This window comes from Ambystoma mexicanum, chromosome 6p (genome assembly GCF_040938575.1).
Source record: "Ambystoma mexicanum isolate Mex_15411 chromosome 6p, UKY_AmexF1_1, whole genome shotgun sequence".
Classification (NCBI taxonomy): domain Eukaryota; kingdom Metazoa; phylum Chordata; class Amphibia; order Caudata; family Ambystomatidae; genus Ambystoma; species Ambystoma mexicanum.
The window spans coordinates 657,148,259-657,170,369 of record NC_090935.1 but is presented as its reverse complement, the minus strand read 5'-3'; the positions used below and the strand labels follow the sequence as shown (position 1 = coordinate 657,170,369).

At 45.4% G+C, this 22,111-nt stretch overlaps 1 protein-coding gene across 3 annotated transcripts in view; it reads right to left on the bottom strand.

The window, feature by feature from the left end:
• The window catches only part of NAIP (NLR family apoptosis inhibitory protein), a 683,156-nt gene that overhangs the window by 632,293 nt on the left and 28,752 nt on the right, over positions 1-22,111 (bottom strand). For 2 of the 3 annotated variants that reach the window (XM_069627525.1, XM_069627526.1), the window contains exon 3: positions 17,673-17,754. In XM_069627525.1, the coding sequence (XP_069483626.1) occupies positions 17,673-17,754 (82 nt within the window). Of the gene's footprint in view, positions 1-16,173; positions 16,276-17,672; positions 17,755-22,111 lie in introns of those variants that run through there. The other variant, XM_069627527.1, reaches the window with a different exon arrangement.

The following is a 22,111-nucleotide window of genomic DNA, read 5'->3' as shown; positions in this document are numbered from 1 at the left end:
TAGTGAGATGATTCAAACGTCCCGTTTGAATTATAGATCGGATTTCCATTATTAAGACGATTATTTTTGCCCAGATTTTAATGTTTATTTCCAGAACATACAGTTACTACTATCCAAGATGCAATACTGTGGTTCCTACACTTTTGGCTAATTTGGGCCGGAAAATAAACTAGGATAAACTGGCTGACTTTGACCTTACCATATGAAAGGAGTGGGCTCACAGTCGTAGACTGGGATGAATTGACTTCTGCCCTGCAGGAGTACAAGGATCAGTAGAGGCTAAAAGATCACTAAGTCCTCACACGTCTACAAACCAAGAGCCAATGCAATCATGAAGGTAAAACAGGCACAGTCAAGACAGAGCTATACCTCTTTTGCCTTTTGTGGTAACATGGGCCAAGGGAAGGCTATACCGTTAAGAAAGATGTGAATGTGGTTCAGTAGCAACTCAAACAGTGAATTATAACAGTCACAAAATAAAGGAATGTCCAATCAAGGTTCTATAAATATATATATTTTAATCAGACACACCATGTACAATAATAACTAACTAGAAAAGACTACGCAAAACCCACCCCTGGTAACCCATGTTCGTTCTCAGTAGAGAGACTCCGACACCCTTGTTTAATTTGAAAAACCTGGGTTTTCACCCTAAGTTACCCAGGGCGATCCAGCCAAGGACCCCATGGCCACTGTGCATTAGAGAGACTCTGCTTCACTGAGGAGGCCCAACAAGGCCAACATATATGTCTGGGAGTGCTGATTGCACTCCCGCTGGACATATATGCAAATGTTTTTTCCCCTCTGTGAAGGGTGCAGCGAGTTAAAACGTGTTTGAAGACCCTCCTGAGTGGGGGGAATCCCATAGACCAGGGTAGTTGACCCATGTTCGTTCACAGTAGAGGTGCTCCCACACCATTGTTTAATAGGATTAATGTATAGATGGAGTGGGAGAGCCTGTTGTTGTTGTTAGCTCACAGACTTCTTCCATGGAAGTGAAGGAAGCTGATCGGAGGTGGGAGAGGTACACATCCCTTATTGTCCAGAGGCAACTGAGGGAACAGCCACTGAAACAACTTGGAGCTTACGTCAGGCTGAGGACAAGTGATCAGGACACATGGGCACCCTGAGAAGACAGTGTGCCTGGAGGTACCTCAGTTAATGTTCCCTCTGATGGGGAAGAGGTCAAAGAAAGCTCTTTTTCTGGATTGACCCACAGCATCCCAGAAGATCAGGAATGTTATTTTTGGCAACTGAGAGTCAGCCGACCAACCAGGCTTTTTAGCTGCCTTCAAGACACAATGGGGCTAATTTTTTAAGTCCCCATAAAAAAGGCAGTAGGGATCGGTTACGTGCATACTTTCACCTGCCCCTGTAGCCTTATTTTCCTCATTTGCATGGCAGAGTGCAAAAGGGAAGGGCAAAAAGGAAGTGTACATGCTTGTACAAAGCCCTTTGCCCTCCGACAGGCAGTGTTTACAATGGATTCGTATGGAGTCCGCCTGGTTTTTGCTGGTGACAAATGCAGGCGGGCTCCATAGGAATACACAGCGATTACACCAGCATGGAAATACATGCTGGCAGGAATGCTGTAGTATTTGCATGGAGGAGAGAAAGGGAGCAGTGGAAAAGTGAATTTCGTGCCCCCCTCCTCTCTACAAATCAAGGGAAATGAATGGGCTGTGATGCGAATGCAATGTGTAAAACCCTTATGCAAGGCTTTCACCTCTTCCATTTGCGTTACAGGCTCACAGAGCATGAGCTCCATTGAGCTGCAGCTAAATATCCATTGAGCCACTGCATCTTCATTAGACAACCCACATCCAGAGCCCCAACATTCCAAAAGTTCATGATTATTACTTTTGCCAACTTCTGTAGCTCAATCAAACATCCAGGGCTTTGATTTGCCATTGAGATATAGTGAACCAAAGCTGAACATCTGTTGAATGAACTATTTTTCATGCATCAACCTGCAGCCTGAGTCATCAGGCTGGCTTTGAACCCTCAGACTGACCGAGGAAGCTGAGTCAGCCAACTACCTCAGAGATAAAACAGCTGTGGCCAGCCAGATGAGCTGCCCTTCGCCATCTTTGAGGCAACCAGAACAAACGTGTACATAGGGCTGGGAGGATAGTGCAGGGGCAGAATGTTTGTCTTCGAAACAAGGCAATACAGAGATACACAGGTTCGAATCCTGGTCCTGTGCTTAGAGACTGGTCTTTGGTATTAAGAGAATTATAAAAGGTTAATTAACTATATCATTACACCATCAAGACCATTGAACCTTCCTGTTTCAAATAAATGTGCTGAATAAAGTTAAGGCATTGGCCTGCCCCTTCATAGACGCATGCTGCAGTACCTGAGTATTATTGAGCCAAATCAAAGCTATCTAACTGAAGCTCCAATCTGTGAATGAAAAGTGCTCGGAAAACTGACTTGATGGTTTGAAGCCACCAATAACGGACTCATTTAGATATGTTTTGTCCTAGGTGTCTTTCCTAGGCAGTTAAGATTGTCTGGCCCCCTGGTGCCTTACAAACAGGCTAGGTCCCTGTTCCCTTCTGTGGCTAAAGACATTTGAAAGACAATGTTTTGCTTCTCTCCTTCTAACCAATTTTCTTTCTTTCCAGTACCCTTAATGCAGTATAATTCCCAGCTTACTAGTCTCCCCATACGCCTCCGTTCACAGTGTAATAACTGTGTTCTTTTCCTTGAAGGGGTAGGTGATTAGTGTAGTTAGTTTTATGTGTGTTTTTAGTAAATACTATTATATTTTAGAGAGGCTTGCTTGGTGGACATTCCTTTTTTTAATGGTTACTGTCCTGTGGCTGTTTGGATGCTGCAGACCTCTCTATTTGGAGAGGATACCCAGACCGTAACCATTGATGGCATAAGATGAAGAAAGTATACTACTTAATTTTGTTTGTTTACCTTAATGACTGAACACCTCTGTTTGTGTTCTGTGTGATCTGCAATAAGGAGGGATTTACAAATGTTTACTGATCCTTTGAATAATCTTAGTAACTTCATAAACATTACCTGATTCACGTGTGGGTTGTGCGGTGAATCATTTTGTTGCATAGTCCACTACCCTATATTTCTTTTCAAGTTGCCCTTTTTGTGCAGGTTCTGAGAATGGATGTTTCATGAGGAGGAAACCTTCCCCCCACACATGATCTAGAATGGGGATGAAGGCAGCTGCCTTTCTACGCTTGTCCATGTGGTCAAATAAGAAGCAGTCCTTCTTCTATTCCTCCAGGGTGTTTAGGCCAAATATTGTGCATGCCTTGGTGATCGTGTTGTGAAAAGCACCCACCTGATCTGGTGTGGATTGCATTGGTGGGTCGTCCGGGATCCCCTCTTTGGGAATTAACTTGGTATCCTAGCCATCATCTCAGTTTGAGACTGAGGATAAATAATCTGTATTCCTCGTGTCATCATTTGTGTCAGTTTGCAGCAATTCCCCTTCTTCCTGGTCCTTCATGGTTGTCGGGAGTGGGCCAGCTCATTGTATAGACATCTAGGTGATCTGGACCTTTGTCTCAGTGACCTGGATCTTCCCCAGATGGCATTTTCTGTGTTGTGAGGCTTTGTTGGATGCCTAGGTGACCTAGACTTTTCTCTCAGTGACCTAAATCTTGTCTGTCTTGCCCCTTCTGAGTTATTTGTCTGCATAACTGGCACAGGTTAAGGTTGTTGCAGAAATGGTATGTGCCTGTCCAACTCTGAGGCTTGCGTCTGCAATGAAGCTAGCACCAGCAATGGCAGCAGCGCTTGCGGGGGGTTTATTCGGACCTGGTATTGACATTTGAGGTATTGGCATTTGAGGAGTTGACACTTGTCACAGCGTAGGCCCTTGAGGTGTTGGACTAGGGGGTAGAGTGGGTTGGTTGATGCCATATGTTATTCGGACTGATTCCCCATTGTCTGAAAACATTGTGAAAACCCCATGCCGTGCCTCAAACTGTAAGTCAATAGGACTTTCCAGGATTTGATCTGGCTTCCCTTCAGAGAATATAATTGGTGAGGCAGGTCTTTGCGGGGAGCACAGCATCTGCTCCCTTATCTGCTTTTCATGTTTTTTAGTTCCCTCAGGCTTTTTTATTTGGCCTAAATTCAGGTCCACCGCTGATGTTGACAGGCTTTTTTGCACCTTTGTCGACGAGGATGTGTCCAGTGACAGTGCTTCATGCCCCTGCATTATAGATGAAGTCAATGCCAGTGGCTCCGCTTGTCTAGCTAGGTCAGATGGTGTCAGCATCGCTGACAACCCAGTTAACGACGACTTGGATAATGATGACCTTAATTGGCCTTTTGACCCAATTAGTTCTCCCATCGACGGTGTCAACAACAACTTTGCTCCCTTTTTTTCTTGATGGTTCTGCCGTCATTGATGGTGTCGTCGACGATTCTAGGTGCTTCATCAATGGTCTGTGTTTGTTTGACTTCAACAATGATGTTGTCATCTCTGGGTCCCTTGGTCATGTTTCCGATACGGTCGTCACTGATCGGTGTGTTCCTGACTTCGGTGACGAGGCAGTCATCGCCGGGTCTTCTGATCTTATCGTCGACAGACTTTCGTAATGCTATTGTTGATGGGCCTGCTGTCGACACAGTTGCCATGTGAGATTTTGCTACAGATTTGGTTGATCAACCGTTTGTCCATGGTATTGGTGGGTTTCTTGCCCTTTCGTCACAGGGCTAAGTTTCTCCTTCTTTTCTGATCTATGTGGCCTTTCTTCAGATATACTCGTTTTTTGGGGGAGATGAGGACCTTTCTCTACATCCAATGGTTGACACACTTCTAGAGGACTCAGCCTTTCAGGGACGTCATTTCACCAAAATGCCACCGGTAGCGGCGGTGACATCACACGACCCTTGACCCCCTGATGGCATCACAAGAAGTGATGTAATTTGACCCCGCCCCGAAGTGATATCGCGGGAAGCGATGGAACACGGCCTTTCACCCATTGACAAAACAGGAAGTGGCATCACATAGCATTGTACACTACAAAAAATATGGTTACGATATCACTATAATGTGATGTACATTTCATACAAGAATGGATCGCCATATGTATCGTTAAGATCAGTGTATATAGGCCCATATTACTACATCACTGTGAATGCAAGCAGACGTCCATGACCAAATGATAATGATGCGTTATTATATAGCACTTACGCTTAAGCGCTTTATATAGAAAAAATGTACACCCAATATCACCCAACCTGTGTTGGTACTCATCTATCGACCTCAGAAGGATGAAAGGCTGAGTTGAGGCATTTAAGAACAGACTAAATCAGTAACTCACCCCCTGAAGTGGGTCTGAAATAAACCTTTGAGTCTAGCAATTATTGTATAGAATTTCAGAAAGACACATTATTTGTTATTCCTATTCTTTCTTATTCAGGGTCAGTGCTGGAAGTGTTAGACTTGTGGCACTCCTGTTCTTATTTTTCTTCTATTTTTTAAAGGGGCCTGAACAAGAAAGCCAGCCACTCCAGAAGTAAAGAGCCACATGGTGCTGGCCACAGCCCAGGAGTTTGCCTTACCAAAAAAAAAAAGTTTTTTTTCTTTTTTTTTTAAGATAAAGGCCGCAAGGGAGACCTCAGAGGTCGCAGTTGCCACCTCTGGCGACCCCTAAATGACCTCCGTTGAAGGAGACAACACACCAACTATCTGTGTCTATCCCTCAGCGTTTTGGTGCTGAGTCCTTGACACATATCACAATCTTCAATAGTATGATCCCATTATAGGTAATAGATGCAGTCTCCATGCTTATCCCCATCGTACATGTTCTTTAGGCCACAAGCAGAACAAGCCCTAAATAATGACTTTTAGATCTCCCCTCTGTGTGTGATATTCTAATATAAACACTTATCTGTCAGAAAGAGATTTCTTTGTAGATCAATTGAACTGTAGAATTCTGTAGATAATGTTCCCCTTGGAGAAAGGTGTGAGGACTCATTCCAGCACAACATGCGGTTAAAATCTGGCCATGGACTCTGGGGGTGGAGAGTCCTCGACTCAAAACGAGGTGGATGGACTGCAAAACACACCTGCTATTTCTTTACAATAAAAGTGGTACGCGTGTAACCGAGGATTCCCAGCCTGCCGACAGGTAACATTCAAAGCATGTGAACCTATGAAAGATACAATGCTAGAGAAATGTAATTCCTCCAGTGAAGAAGGTTACCTCATAAAGGAATCACACAATGGTGAAGCTGCAGGGTAAGCACGAGCTCCCCCTGAACTTCTGTTCATGGCTATTCATTCCCGATAGTGAGAAATAGTGATTTTCCCCAATCATCCTCTCACAAAGCAATACTAAGTTAACATCCTGCTTCTCCTTCCCTTCTCTCATCTTTCCTCTCATCTTCTCTCGTCCTTCCCTATTACCGTTCCCCTTCTCTTCTCTGGCCAGTACGAGTCAGTCTCCCTTCATCCTTTCACCCAAGTGCTGCATCTCCATCCACTCTCGGTCTCCTTTGCTCTCAACCTTGCCACATTTGCTCTCCGATCACTCACATTCATATTGTCTTTCCTCTTGTTCTGCCTGCTCTGCTTCCCACTCATCCCTCTCCTATTCTGTCAATGTGCTCCTCTCTATCCATCGAGTTCTGGTTTTAGTCCTTCACCTTAAATCTGTTCTGTTTCATTCCCTTTCTTTCTTCCTTCCTTCTGGCTATGGATCTGTTGCTTATCTTCAGCCCTCTTCTAGTATGTCTTTGCCTCCTTCTATTTGGTCTCTCCTGTGTTCTATTGTGTCCCTCCTCTCTTCTTTATGTTCTGTCTTCTCTCACCGCCGCTCAGTCTTTCCTCTCCCTCACCCATTCTTTCTCTGCTCTTTTTCCCTGTCATTGATTCTTTTTTGTTCTTCCAAATCTATTTCCATTGTCCTTGCTTTCTCCCTCATCTCTCTTAGGTCTTGTCTCACTTCTCTCACTCCAGACTTGTCTCTCCTTTCTGCTCAGTTTCTCTGCTCTCTCCATCACATTCTGTCTCTCCTTTATCTCCATCCTGTTCTACCTGCCTCACCTTCACTCTCTACATTCTCACACTCTGTCACTCTTTTCTCTTCTTCAAGTGTTCTGGCTGCCTCTCTTTCTGTCTCTGTTTTGCCCCCTCTAGTTTGGTCTCCCTTGTGTCTTCAATAGTATCTCCTATCCATCCAATTCTGTCTCTCCATGCTCTCCCTTCCATTCTGTCTCTACCCCGCCAGTTCTGTCTTTGTTCTGTCTCTCCACTCTGTCTCACACTGTCTCCCTCTGCCCCTCTTTGATCTTTACTGTTTATCCCCTCTCCTTCGGTCTCTCCCTCTCATTCTGTCTCTGTTTTGCCCCCTTCAATAGTATCTCCCAGTCTTCCAATTCTGTCTCTCCATGCTCTCCCTTCCATTCTGTCTCTACCCCGCCAGTTCTGCCTTTGTTCTGTCTCTCCACTCTGTCTCACACTGTCTCCCTCTCCCCCTCTTTGATCTTTACTGTTTATCCCCTCTCCTTCGGTCTCTCCCTCTCATTCTGTCTCTGTTTTGCCTCCTTCAATAGTATCTCCCAGTCTTCCAATTATGTCTCTCCATGCTCTCCCTTCCATTCTGTCTCTACCCCGCCAGTTCTGTCTTTGTTCTGTCTCTCGACTCTGTCTCACACTGTCTCCCTCTCCCCCTCTTTGATCTTTACTGTTTATCCCCTCTCCTTCGGTCTCCCCCTCTCATTCTGTCTCTGTTTTGCCCCCAATAGTATCTCCCAGTCTTCCAATTCTGTCTCTCCATGCTCTCCCTTCCATTCTGTCTCTACCTCCTCCCAGTTCTGTCTTTGTTCTGTTTCTCCACTCTGTCTCACACTGTCTGCATCTCCCCCTCTTTGATCTCTACTGTGTATCCCCTCTCCTTCGGTCTCTCTCTCTCTTTCTGTCTCTTGCTGTTTGCCTCCCACCTAATCAACTCTGACTACTTCCTGTTGGGTCTCTGTTCTCTCTCTTGTTTTACCTGAATTCTGCCGGCACTCCTCTCTCCCTCCCTTTCTAGATGTGTCTCGCCATCCTATTTTGTCTGCATTCTCTCTCCTCTCTCTTGGTCTCTGCCTCACCGCTCCCTCATTTATCCTAACTATCCCCAGCAGATGAAACCTGCAGACTTCCACTAATCCTCTATGCAGCACTTAGGTCTTCAATGCAGGAGGCCACAGGGGTCTGCATCCATGCCCATAGTGCACCCTCCTGTGAAGAGAAAACAAGCAGGGACTGGGGACATGCTCCACACGGGGCATGCTTTCAGTCTTTCTGAACATTAACAGCCCTTCCTCTGAGGCCCCCGAGCTACTAGGACTTCATCACCAGTAGAGGATCATTCAGGGTGCGGAATGTGTGCCTCACTGGACACGCTGCCCTGTCTCCCACCTCACCCCCACGGTGCACACCCCTCAATTTGAAGACAAATGACCTACTGGGATAAACCAAGCCCTCTTCTGTTAAGCTCTGGTCTAGTGCCAGAATCAAGTTCCCAGTTACACACCAGGGAAGACAGGGGTTGCACTACTGCAGAAGCTATCATGTTGCACCCCCTTCTTCTCCTATATTCTGCTTGCTACCTGCCCCAGGGTGCACTGTCCTTTCTGTCTCCCTGGCATGAAGGCTTCAATGCAGAAGGCATGGAGCACGATTGGGTTGGGCGAGCAAGTTATGGTTGCTTTACTAACCATCACTTGTTGCAATTAGGTTTTGTATTGCATTGCAACCATAACATCCATTCAAGTCGTTGGTGGTTTTTTCGGTAAATGTAAACGTTTTTATGTCAGGAGGTTAACCATACATGTATTTAACAATTCATGTTTTTATTGAATTATGTTAATGAGATAATTTTGTCAAAGCTAAAGGCACTGGTAGGTTGAACGCCCTTGGGAACCGAAGTTCAACTCAGTAGAGAGAATAGGCTTCTTAGTGGTAGGTGTGGTGGTTGAGAGGTCAAGAGTATGTGCTCGTTCTGGCAGGAATTATCCAGACCGATTGTGGCTGCGTTAGGCCTGAGGAGAATGCCTGGCTGGGGGGGTGGGGGGGATGTAGCCAGCAGTGATTAGTTAGAGTGATGGGGAGTATGAGGCAGATGATGGTATGAGAACAGCTATACCGAATGGTGTCATAGTATCGCTGTGCTCTATTTGAGTGGTGGTGTAAACAAGAGAGTAAGCGTGGAGATGTGAATATGGTGGTTTGCTTTAGGTGCTTGAGATCGCGCACACTCCCATAGTTCCATGAATTTCATCCGTTCCATGTACCCCGACTGTTCCGTGCATTACGCCCGTTTCAAGCACTCAGACCATTCCTTTCAATGCTCTTTCAGACGTTCCATGCCCTCCAAACCATTCCATGTATGTCACACCCTTCTGTGCACTCCAATCTGTTCCATGCACTCCAATCTGTTCCATGCACTCCAATCTGTTCCATGCACTCCAATCCGTTCCATGCACTCCAATCCGTTCCATGCACTCCAATCCGTTCCATGCACTCCAATCCGTTCCATGCACTCTAACCCGTTCCATGCGCTCGCATCCGTTCCATGTTATCCTTTCTCCATGCATCATCCATACACATACGTCATCTTCACACTGCTCCTTTCATTCGTTCTACCCATGTTATCCTTACTCCATGCATCATCCATCTACATACATCATCTTCACACGTTCCATTCACTTAACTAATTCCACCCATTTCACTCGTTCCATCCACTTCACTAGTTCCGCCCACTTCGCCAGTTCCAAGCACATCATCCGTTCATTCACCTACTTGATCCGTTCTACCATTTCACCCATTCCACCCACTTCACATATTGTACAACAGTTCATCCGTTCCATCCTCATACTTCATCTGTTCCATCCACATACTTCACCCGTTCCATCCACATACTTCACCCGTTCCATCCACATATTTCACCCGTTCCATCCACACTCTTGACTGTTCCATCCGGATACTTCACCCGTTCCATCCACACACTTCACCCGTTCCATCCACGCACTTCACCCGTTCCATCCACACAATTCAACAGTTCCATCCACACACTTCACCCGTTCCATCCATACACTTCACCCGTTCCATCCAAATACTTCACCTGTTCCATCCACATACTTCATCCGATATAGGGCATCCACTTCACCCGCTCACCCGATATAGGGCAGACTTTCTAGACTTTGGTTCAGTGACGTTATTAGGGACACTGTCAAATTCCGCTATGCCAGAGTGGTGGTGTACACTTCTAGAATCAACTTTGTACCGAGAGGATATTAGGCATACTTCTAAATTCAGCCAAGGCATGCTAATAGGCACACTTCTAAATTCAATTTTGCACGGATAGGATATTAGGCACACTTCAAAATTCAACTAGAGCACGCTATTAGGCACACTTCTAAAGTCAACCAGGGCACGTTAATATTAGACAGACTTCTAAATTCAACTTTGCACAGAAAGGATATTAGGCATACTTCTAAATTCAACCAAGGCACATTCAGCTAATAGGCACACTTCTAAATTCGATTTTACACAGAGAGGGTATTAGGCACACTTCAAAATTCAACGAGGGCACGCTATTAGGCACATTTCTAAAGTCAACCAGGGCAAGTTAATATTAGGCAGACTTCTAAATTCAACTTTGCACAGAGAGGATATCAGGCGTACTTCTAAATTCAACCAAGGCACATTCAGCTAATAGGCACACTTCTGAATTCGACTTTGCACAGAGAGGGTATTAGGCACATTTCAAAATTCAACGAGGGCACGCTATTAGGCACACTTCTAAAGTCAACCAGGGCACGTTAATATTAGGCAGACTTCTAAATTCCACTTTGCACAGATAGGATATTAGGCACGCAATCTAAAATCAACAGTGAATTTCCCTTTCAAGATGCAACTATACCACGGATACGCTTTTAGGCACACTTTCTCGATACAATTGTATCACAGCAATGCTATTAGGCGGGCTTTTCAGTGTAAGTGCACCACGTTATGCCGACAGTGAACGTACAGTACAGCACAGTTGGCACAGTAAACGTGCCAACAATGCCCACACCAGGCATGGTCTGCAGCTATGCCTAAGGCCCATTCTGTTGAGGCAAGGCATAGGCTGTGTCCCCCGTGCACAGTGAACCTACCAACACTAGCCACTGGATTTGGCTTCGGTCATGCCCTGCGCATAGTGTCACTACCAGCAGTGAACCCCCCCCCCCCCCCCCCCGCACCATACAATTTCTTGCCCAGTTTTGGCGCCAATCCATCGGACAGTTTTTTCATCCCTTTAATACTTTGTCCTCCCAGATGCAAATTCATTCAATTCACAAAAACACAATCTGGGCAGGCTGAGTATTTGTCTTAGAAAGTTTCATGCAGTTCAATCAGCCGGGGCCAAAGAGGAGTCTGAAACGTTTATTTTAGTTCACAGACAATTTGACTGCCTTGAATGAAAAATCACAATTCTTTTCAAATATGCTTAAAGCTGGCTCTATATGAATATTAGAAAGTCTCGGGAGGATAGCTCAGCGGCAACGTGCTCGCCTTGGAAGGAAGATAACATGGAAAAACACAGGTTCGATCCCCGGGTCCGTGCTTAGAAACATCTGGGTATTAAGCGCGTTATAAATAAACTATCATATCATATCTAATGTAACTCTATCTAAAGGGGCCAAAGTTATAAGCCTAAAAATATGGCATTTCCTAGATGATGAATAATTGTAACACTATGCTCGACAAAGGACTACGAAATGTGCGTACCTCTGCCCTCTTGTGGCTCCAATGTTCCTTCCTTGTTTCTGGGAACCCCTCAGCCTCATTTGAAAAATGTTTTCTTGAAAAGGGCATATTCCAACCAATGGGGACATGCTCCTGCCCTTCGTGTAACTGGCCCGCTATATGTCTGCATCCAATTTTCATTGCATGATTCCAAACGCAGGTGGTGGTGAGGCCAACATTCTTGAGCCTCAATTCAGCCAATAACATTACTTGATTCACCTCTCTCCCCCCAACATCCTAACTTCATGCCACAGGGCTGAAAACTTAGGGATCCTCTTTGACAGGGATCTTAAACTCCACCAATCCCCTACCCCTACTTGAGTCACTTCTAACCTTCTTAACATCATGCAATCCATTCTCGTCTGGCATTTCTATCCACTCAAACTCTGGTCTCCGCTGTAAGTCTTTTCCTTTGTAAACCACCGGATTAAAACGTGACTGTAGACCAGTCCAAGTGTGCATTTTCCCATAGATCGGCCAGTTTACTCAGCAGAGAGGCTCTCCATGTGCGGATAAATATACAGGCGAGCTTTAAGTCGGGTAGTGCAAGCATTTTTATTTTTTAATTTTAAGCCCTTGTCAGCTTACTTGTACTTTGGTTTAAAGTTTGGATTTTTGGAAAAATAAAAAACTAAAGCACTCGCAGATATTTTGGAACCCAACTTGCAAGGCGGCTCACTTTTCAAAGTCAAGTGTTCAAACCTCAATACTACTAATTCTTTGGAGACAATGCACATACTTACAAGCACAGGCGAATTTGAAAGCAGTGCACAGACACCGGTGTACATTATAGACCACCAGATGGCTTACCAAGATGCAGGGTATTATTTCACTACAAAGGGCACCATTGTAAGAACTCTGGGGATGTTTAGGATGGGAACGATAGGGATAGAGACATATATTAAACCTTTTCTAGAAGGAATATGTAATACAGAAATTCTAAGGGACTTGAGCCTCTCCCAGTGCATTAAAGCTTTCCTCCTGCACAGCAAATCTGTTAAGCCGTGCAAGTCCTCATCAGCACAGGTATTGATGGGTGCAACAACCTCCTCAAAAACATCCTCAACTCCATTGTGCCCCCACCGAATGCTGTCACGATTGTCACAATGTTGCTGGTGTCCAGCCAGCGCAAGCATGAGCCATCACTCCTGTGCTGGTGGACTTCAGCTGTCTTACGGCGCACATCCAGGTCAAGTGGCTCTGCAGCATATGGAAAGCACTCCACCCACACTAGCCATCCAGGCTGCCTGAAAGAAACGCTGCACCTCACACGCACCACCCGCGGCAGGGGCGGAAGGATAGCTCAGGGGCAACTTGTGTGTCATGGAAGCTAGACAGCACCGCGAAACACAGTTTCCCATCCCGATCCTGCGCTTCGAAAGCTCACTCTGGTATTAAGCGCCTTATAAAGGGACAATTATAATGTTACTCAAGGAAAAGACTAAAAGATAGACCTTCTTATTCTATGAACTCATTTTTTGGAAATCTCTGCCCATCCACTTGAGGCTTTTTCCCTCCCTAGAGATATTCCTAAAATAAATAGAAATCCTTCTAGTCACACACCACTTCCCGCTACCCATATAACCCCTTACCGCCTCCATCCCTCTATTAACAACACCAATGCTATTGCTAACTGTTACGAAGTGACTCGCATACCTTCTTGTGGTTGACTTGCCAGGTTTATTAACAGGTTCACAAGTATCTTTACAGGCAGTCATTTAAGTTACATAAAGGACATTGGGCCTCATTACGACCCAGGCGGTAAGTTACCGCCTGGGCCGTGACTTTACCACCATGGCGTAAACTACGTTTACGCCATGGTGGTTGGCGGACTTACCGCCCCATTCCGACCTTGGCGGGGCGGTAAGTCCCCAATCCCCATTTACCCTTCCCCATTCCCATTTTTGCCCCATAGGGCATAATGGGAGTGGGGAAGGCGTTAATTACGCCACCGTAAATTACGGTGGCGTAATTAACTCCATGGTCCCTTAGCGCCATGGATTTTAACACCTGCTAAAAGCAGGTGTTAAAAGCACCATGGCGCTAGGGGACCTCGTAATTGGCGGTAAGGGGTCGGCGCAGCTAACGCTGGCGTAAACCCCTTACCGCCAGGGTCGTAATGAGGCCCATTGAAGGACATTAACACTGGCAGGCCATCACCCAGGCAGAGGGTTCACCAACTAACCAGGGCTGGAACCTTCACTCACACATTCCAACACTCAGACATCAACACTCCACATGACATCACAACATTCCTGCACACCCAGGCAAGACATATACAACATATCTCCCCCCTTTACATTAACACACTGCACACACTAGGCACTGCACACAACACATCTCCCCTGCTTGCAACTAATCACAACATGAAAAACACCACGGGACACACCTCCACTCATACCAACACACCCCATCTACACCGACTCGGATGACCAGGGCAGGCACACAGCGTGTGCACTAACGCTCTGACGCTCAGCTTACTCCCAGTGCACTGGCCAGGCACACCAGGACCAACAACTAAATACTAGCACACTCTGGACCCTGAAAGATGGTGCGAGTCTTCAATAGGCACGCAGTGCAGCCAGAAACAACCGCCTGCGCGCAATAAAAGAAAAATGTTAGTGGTGCACGACCACAAGATAGATGTACATGTATGACCTTGCATGCCCATCACCAACAGACATGATCCTACAAACACCGGGGGCGCTACCACCCGCACACATACCTCTTTAACCATGCGTGACCAAGATCACAGTCACACCCCAACTAACTGGGGGCGCTACCGCCAAGCTAAATAGCTATAACTATGCATGACTGTACTCACAGTCGCACCTTGTCTGGATTGAGTTACTACCACTCAGATTAGCTATTAACCCTGCATGACAATAAACGCAGTCACGTCCTCACTGAAATGGTGGCGCTACCACCATGCACAAACATACGTGGCCTCACCATGTATCTCAATTATTACAGACACTTCCACACTGAAATAGTGGCGCTACAACCACAATCCAACGTATGCCATTAACCCATGTACGCCCCTACCACAGACGCACCCATACCATACTTAAAACAATGTTGAGATGACAACCCATCTCAGCATATGGTAGGTGGAACATGTCGGCTAGGCACACTCACCATCAGCCAAACTATGCTCCTAACATGTATATAAGCACCATCCACAACCAGGATTAAAGGCACTCATAACCACTCCCATCCATACCCAACCCGACCAAGCATCACACATCACAACATGCAGATTACATAGCATTGTTCTTTGCATTTGCATTGATATGTTTCTTCAACACCATATAATTTCATGAAGGCTAAAGCATATAGTCTTCAAAAATATTAGAAGCACCAAATCCATCCCAAATCCCAACCTAAAAGTCCATGTCACTATGCGACCTAAGCTGCAAATCCTCAAATTAGTTAAAACTTGTCATAAGATGCAACATCTATTAACCACGCAACACTAAACATGCCATACCAAACATTGCAAATCTATTAACCACGCATCACTAAACATGCCATACCAAACATTGTAAATCTATTAACCACGCAACACTAAACATGCCATACCAAACATTGCAAATCTATTAACCACGCATCACTAAACATGCCATACCAAACATTGCAAATCTATTAACCACGCAACACTAAACATGCCATACCAAACATTGCAAATCTATCAACCACGCATCACTAAACCTGCCATACTAACATTGCAATTGCCAAAAGTCCATGTTGCCTTTAAGCAACCTACTACTGTGCCCTACTAATATATATCAAGTGTCCATAGCCAGTCCTTGGCTTTACCTGGAATTCCTCAAATTTGGTTAGAACTACTTTCATCCATAACCAAACCACTCCCACACAATGACCTACAAAATGCCCCTAAATGTCCATAGCCCATTACAGGCTCTGTGCTGCAATTCCTCAAATTATTTACACTGGCTCCTACCATACACTTCCTGCAGCTTTGAAATTAGTTACACTGGCTCCTACCATACACTTCCTGCATCTTTACATACTCTCCACGCCTCTCCATAACATGCACTGCAGCATTTAAAAAGGATACATCTTCTGTTCGTATTGAGGCACATCAGCTATGCATTCTCTGCCAACGGGAAATTCCTCTTATTATATCGCCATTTGGCTTTCCATAAAACAAATGCATCCTTTTCTTCTTAGCAAACCCGGCATGTTCCACATATTTCCCCTAAATGTCCGAAACTTTCAAACAGGTCCTATATGCAAAATGTCACAGTTTGCTCTCCTGCTCTACGCGGTCATAACAGAAAGCAGGACCAGTATTTCCAGGCATAAAGTAAACAGTACCTCTACGCGGTCATAACAGAAAGCAGGACCAGTATTTCCAGGCATAAAGTAAACAGTACCTCCGCGTCAGACCTCCTATCTGATATACTGCTGCCACATACTTTAAACGTCCTCTTTTCTGACATTCCCGAGAGTAAACTGCTGCAGCTAGAAACTCCTTTGCAGCTCCGCGTGCTCCGACAGCCTCATTAATTAACATAGCAGCCCTGCGCTGCACAGGATTAGTTCTGGCAAACCATTTCCTACGCACGTAAACAGAACATGGTAGGGTGCGCTTTTCTTTCCTTCTCCCAGCATTGGAGAGCAAAGCTTCCACTAAACAAAGGCGCTGCATCACCATACCAATAACGTGTACAAAGCAATAGTAGATTCCACTGAGAATGTTTGTGTTTAACATTCCTCTCGATCGCCAACTCCCCTGTACCATGGTTGACGTCATCATTACGAATCCAGGCATGGAAAAGTTCACATCTCTCAACCCCAACTGTCTGCAAGGCCACCCACACACACCACAGGGGATCCACGTGGTAAATTAAGCCCTTCTCCTTCGCTAGCTCAACAGTGGCCAGTGTTAATTGCTACTCTGCTGTACAGGGATATTTTTTCGTACAGCTGCCCATTTCCATCCTCATTTTGTATGCACATTTTGCTTTTATGGGACCCTGCTGTGCGCTCCTCACTACTAGCACTTCACTTAGCTTCCGTTTAAACTTGAACTTCTTCGAGAATAATATTCCTGGTTCTCATTCTCTGGGACAGATTTCCCTTTCTACAAGTTTAGGACAACTTCCCTTCTTCACTTTAAGTGCCAGCACGCTTCTTCAGCTTTCCTTCATCTCATTATCCCTTATGGGCGGCTGATCCCTTCTAGTGCGGGGCTTTCCTCCTCCTCCCCCTTAGTGCCCTGGGTGATGGGTCTTACTTGTCATGGGGGGCAGTGTTGTCCTTCTGTCCAGCTCTTCCCTGCACCCCCCCGCAGGAGGTTTTCTTCAGTCTTTTGCACGCAGGTTCACCTCTTTAAGACATCCCATCCTCGTCGCCATTGTTACGAAGTGACTCACATACCTTCTTGTGGTTGACTTGCCAGGTTTATTAACAGGTTCACAAGTATCTTTACAGGCAGTCATTTAAGTTACATAAAGGACATTGAAGGACATTAACAGTGACAGCCCATCACCCAGGCAGGGGGTTCACCAACTGACCAGGGCTGGAACCTTCACTCACACATTCCAACACTCAGACATCAACACTCCACATGACATCACAACATTCCTGCACACCCAGGCAAGACATATACAACACTAACCTTTTCTGTGAGGGGTGTAATCATCGCAGCATCTATCACAGGTTCACATTCCCTTGTTCCCTGTAAAGCACTCATGGAGCTAGACCCTCACAATGTGAACACCACCAACCCATCCCAACACAACCTCAGTGCTTGTGATGGGCAAACCGGGTTCTCAGCAGAGGATCAAGCTAAAGGGAAACGTATTAGGTTTAGTTCCATGATTAAATGCATATGCAACATTCGGTTACAGAAAATAGCACATTAACTCACCGTAGTCCTACCAAATCCAGAGTAACTGTCAATGTACTCAGCAATCTCGTCCTGGGATTTCACTCTCCTCAGAAAATGGCACCTTAAAAATAGAGAATATGCCAATAAACAACCTGGACATTACTCAGTTCTACGTGGAATGTGTTCTTTCTCTGAGGTTGTATGTTTTGAAAAGGCTTGACCATATAATGACCAACAGTAATCAGACGGCATTTCACCAAAATGCCAGGGGTAGCGGAAGTGACATCACATGGCCCTTGACTTCTGATGACATCACAGGAAGTGAGGCATTTGACCCCACCCAGAAGTGCCATCACGGGAAGCATTGGAACACGACCTTTCACCCCTTGACAAAAAAGAAAGTGGCATCACATAGCATTGTTCCTAAGTGCAGTACGAAAATAAATATGGGTACGATATCACTGTAATATGATATACATTTCATACAAGAAGGGACCACCATTTGTATAGTTAATATCAGTGTGTATAGGCCCATATTGTCAAATTACCGTGTATCCAAACAGACGTCCAAGGCCAAATGATAATGATGCGTTACTATATAGCACTTGCGCTCAAGCGCTTTATATAGAACAAATACACATACAATATCAAAATGTGTTGGTACTCATTTATGGACTTCAGAAAGATGAAAGGCTGAGTTGGCCTTGCCAGAATTCGAAACTGCAACCTGCAGATGACACACACATTGCAGCAGCGAGCGCTAAGCCACTGAGCTATCTTGTCGGCTATAGCTATCTTTCCGGCTATAGTAAAATTAGCAATTACATGTCTGAATGTTCTCAAAGTCAGAAAACAAATTACATTCTGTAGTGGATACTATTAAACTGATAACAGATTTAACAGCAGGCCAGTTCATCTGCAGGTCTGCCACATATCAAACCTGCGTGGATGTACTTTTCAGGCTTCAGAGGTTGGCAGAATACATACCATTGGGAGGGTTAATAACTGTGTATTAAAGAATTTAGAGTAGGACAACGAAAGCAGCGCACACACACGGCATCCCATACTCTGGGTCCTCAGGCCTCGTTACATGCAAAAAAACATCCTGAACAGCATACAAGTGAGCTAGGAAAGAGGCACATTATAACAAGGCATTCATTGTGGCACAATGAAATCAAGGGCCACTTTATGTGCTATAGTGAAATATGTCTACATTGTACACAAGCTCTTAGTCACAAGGATTTTGTCAAGTGGCCGAGGACACCGAGATGGAATGTCTTGTGATGATCGTAACAGAGACAGCGGCAGAAAAAAACATGCTATAACTGCAACTTGCGAAAAGCAAAATACATACTCCAAAATGGATGCTTATTCTACCCTAAATGCTTTTTGGAAGTTTTTGTCAATGACTGTATAGAATTCAAGAAAGACACATTATTTTTTATTCCTATTCTTTCTTATTTAGGGTCACAACTCAAAGTGTTACACTTGTGGAACCCCCTGTTTTTCTTAAGAGGCCCGAACAAGAAATCCAGCCTCTCTAGAAACCAAGAGCCACATGGTGCTGGCCACAGCCCAGGAGCTTCCACTTAAAAAAAATGATATATACATATATATAAAGTTGCCTTGTACCGCAGTATAAGGCGTTCGGAGTGCACTCCAGAAAACGGACCCACGTGGAAATTCCACTCTGGACCCAGAGTTACAAAAAGACCAGCAGTCCTCCAAACATCCAAAATATTCTTTAATTAAATGCCATGCACAAAAGAAAATGAGCGACAACGACGCGTTTCGCGGCAAAGCTACCCACTAGATCACGTTCGAATATATATATATTCTTTTTATTTTTTAAGGGGTAGCAAGGAAGATCTTTAGGGGTCGCAGCTGTGACCCCTGGCGACCCCCAAATGGTGCCCCTGTCAGTACTGCCGGTGCATCCACTACGGTGTATTTCTCAATTCTGTTTAAGCAATACATCACGAATAATGCCTTTATCCTTTTTATCCTCAAACCACCAGGATCTCTGTGCCTCTTATTTGGAGAATGCATTAGAAGTTGTAAAGCAGAGAATGTGGTCCAAGGGCCCTAGCACATAGGCCTGGCGGGAGTGGCGCTTTCACCAGGCTCCAAGCTCTCAGCCTCCAAGTTAGGAAGCCGAGAACTCACCCTATTCAATGGAAATGGACTGGGGTACCCAGGGCTCATGCACGAAGGTAGAAGCGGCAGGGGGCTGCCTCCTGCAATAACGTGGCAGGAGCAGTAGCATAGCTATAACCATCCATGACCTGGCAGAGTAAGAAGAAACCTCCAAGGGGGCCATCAGTTAGGCAGGGGCGGCTGCATGGAGAAAGGCGGCTAATGTGTCTTAGGAGACATTGGGTATCAAACAGACAGAGGAGGACCGTAAACGCATGCAGAACAGTAAGCACACCATTGAACATGCCTGCCCCCCCATATACTGGCCATGCATTGCCTTGATATGGTTACAATAAAGTCATCCGGGGAAAGAGAATATTACATATGTGCAGCCACATGCCTAATACTGATGTTTTTGGTGGTTATACATGTCTCCACAAATGTTGACAATCATAGACATGCGCAATCATACACACTACCCACAAAGGCCAATACGCAGATGTTTTGAAATCACAAAATGCAATACCACATCAACATTCATATGGCTTGTCATGTAGTCCTGTGTGTTGGTCATTTCAAACACATCCCTCTTGCATTTCTTATAGCCTTGTCTCTAATGATGTGCGCATCATAACAAGATGTTATATTTGTAAGAACAAAGAAAGGTGAACAATACAGATCAGCGAGCACTGACATACAATAGTAATACATTGAACATGAAAGGCCAGAAGGGTGAGAAGGACTGTGGGTGGTCTTAAACTTAGGACTCGATGCCATAGAATGAAGCAGGAACCTATTTGCATTGGGGACCCTTCCAATATGGTGGCCACTGGCATTGCATTTAATTAGGGGTTTAGATTGAAGCTATATTGTGGTATGTAGCGTTCTTTCAGTGCGACTTTTAGACACACATACGCAGCCTCCATGGCTCTGGTGTTGCATCACAACATTGATTTCTTCCAGCTTAATGTTGCTTGTTTTATTTTTTTCCCTGCTTCTTTTTCTATCAGTCTTTCTAGAGCTTCTGATCTTGGGGCCTCCCTTGCCTTTATCCTTTCCTCTTTTGCGTTTCTGTTTTGTTTTTGGGAGATTTTCATAACTGTTTGTATACCTTGTGTTGCAGAAATCAGACGTGGGACTAGAATCTCGGCTGAGGTTAGTAAATCTTTAATATCAGCACTGCAGAGTGAACGTAAAAAGGAAAAGCACACAATCCCGAGCAATCCAAGCCTCTCCTGCCCAGCCCCCTTATCCACAAAATGTATAGCTTTTCGGTACATTGGGGCTCATTACAAGTTGGGTGGTATTTCAGGCGGTAAATCTGCCAGAATACCACCCAACGGAATGACCGTTAATGCCACTTGGTCTGGCGGAATTACCGCCAGATTACAAGTGGCAGTGGCAGAGTAAACCCCAATTTTTGAGAGACCGATTTGCGGCAGAAAGTGGGGGGATTTACCTCCACTCCAGGGCCAAACTCGTAGTACGGCGAAGCGGGAAAAGTGGTGGTAATTCCTTTACCACCAATTCTTTCCCGCATACCATACTCGTGATGAGCCCCATTGACTTCAATATGAGTGTAAGATACTTTGGGGGTCATTGGGCGTCATTACGAGTGTGGCGGTAAGGGGTTAACCGCGCTAGTAAAGGTGCCAGAGCCGTCAACCCCTTACCGCCACATTACAAGTTCTGCTCGCGGGACCCGCTAAGGCTCCCTGGTAAAACCAGTCATCCTTAGCGGGTCCCGCGAGCAGACCAGGGTGCTAACAACGGGCCTGTTATAAACAGGCCCATTGTTAGCGCCCTCCCCATTCCCATTGAGCCCTATGGGGGCCCAAATGGGAATGGGGATGTACCGGCTCTGGGTTTCTTGAATGAGGAATTGACGGGCCCTCCAAGGTCGGAATGGCCCAGTAATTCCTCATTTGAGGAACCCGGACCCGGTACCCGGTAAGGGGGAAGCCATGCCGCTAATAGCGGCATGGCTACCTCCAAACTTGTAATGACTCCCTATGACTTCAATAAGGAGTATTTCAGTCCTCGCACTAAGCACAATGACCTCTCTGTGGAGACAGTCAAGCCTAGCCTCCCACGGCCACTTCCCCAGTCTTCAAGAGATAACCAGCACAGATGTACACACTTTCTACAATTAAGACTCTCACTCTTTGTCATTTGTTTGAAGCTGCTTCAGTTTGTAAAACATGGGTTTACATTGTGCAGTGGAAGTATCTTTCTAAGCTGGCGTAGCCAGCACAATTCAAAACGTGTCAGTAAATATAGCATTAGTTGCAAAGTTTCACCGATCCAGCCCGACTGCAAGCATATCATTCCCCCGCACTGTT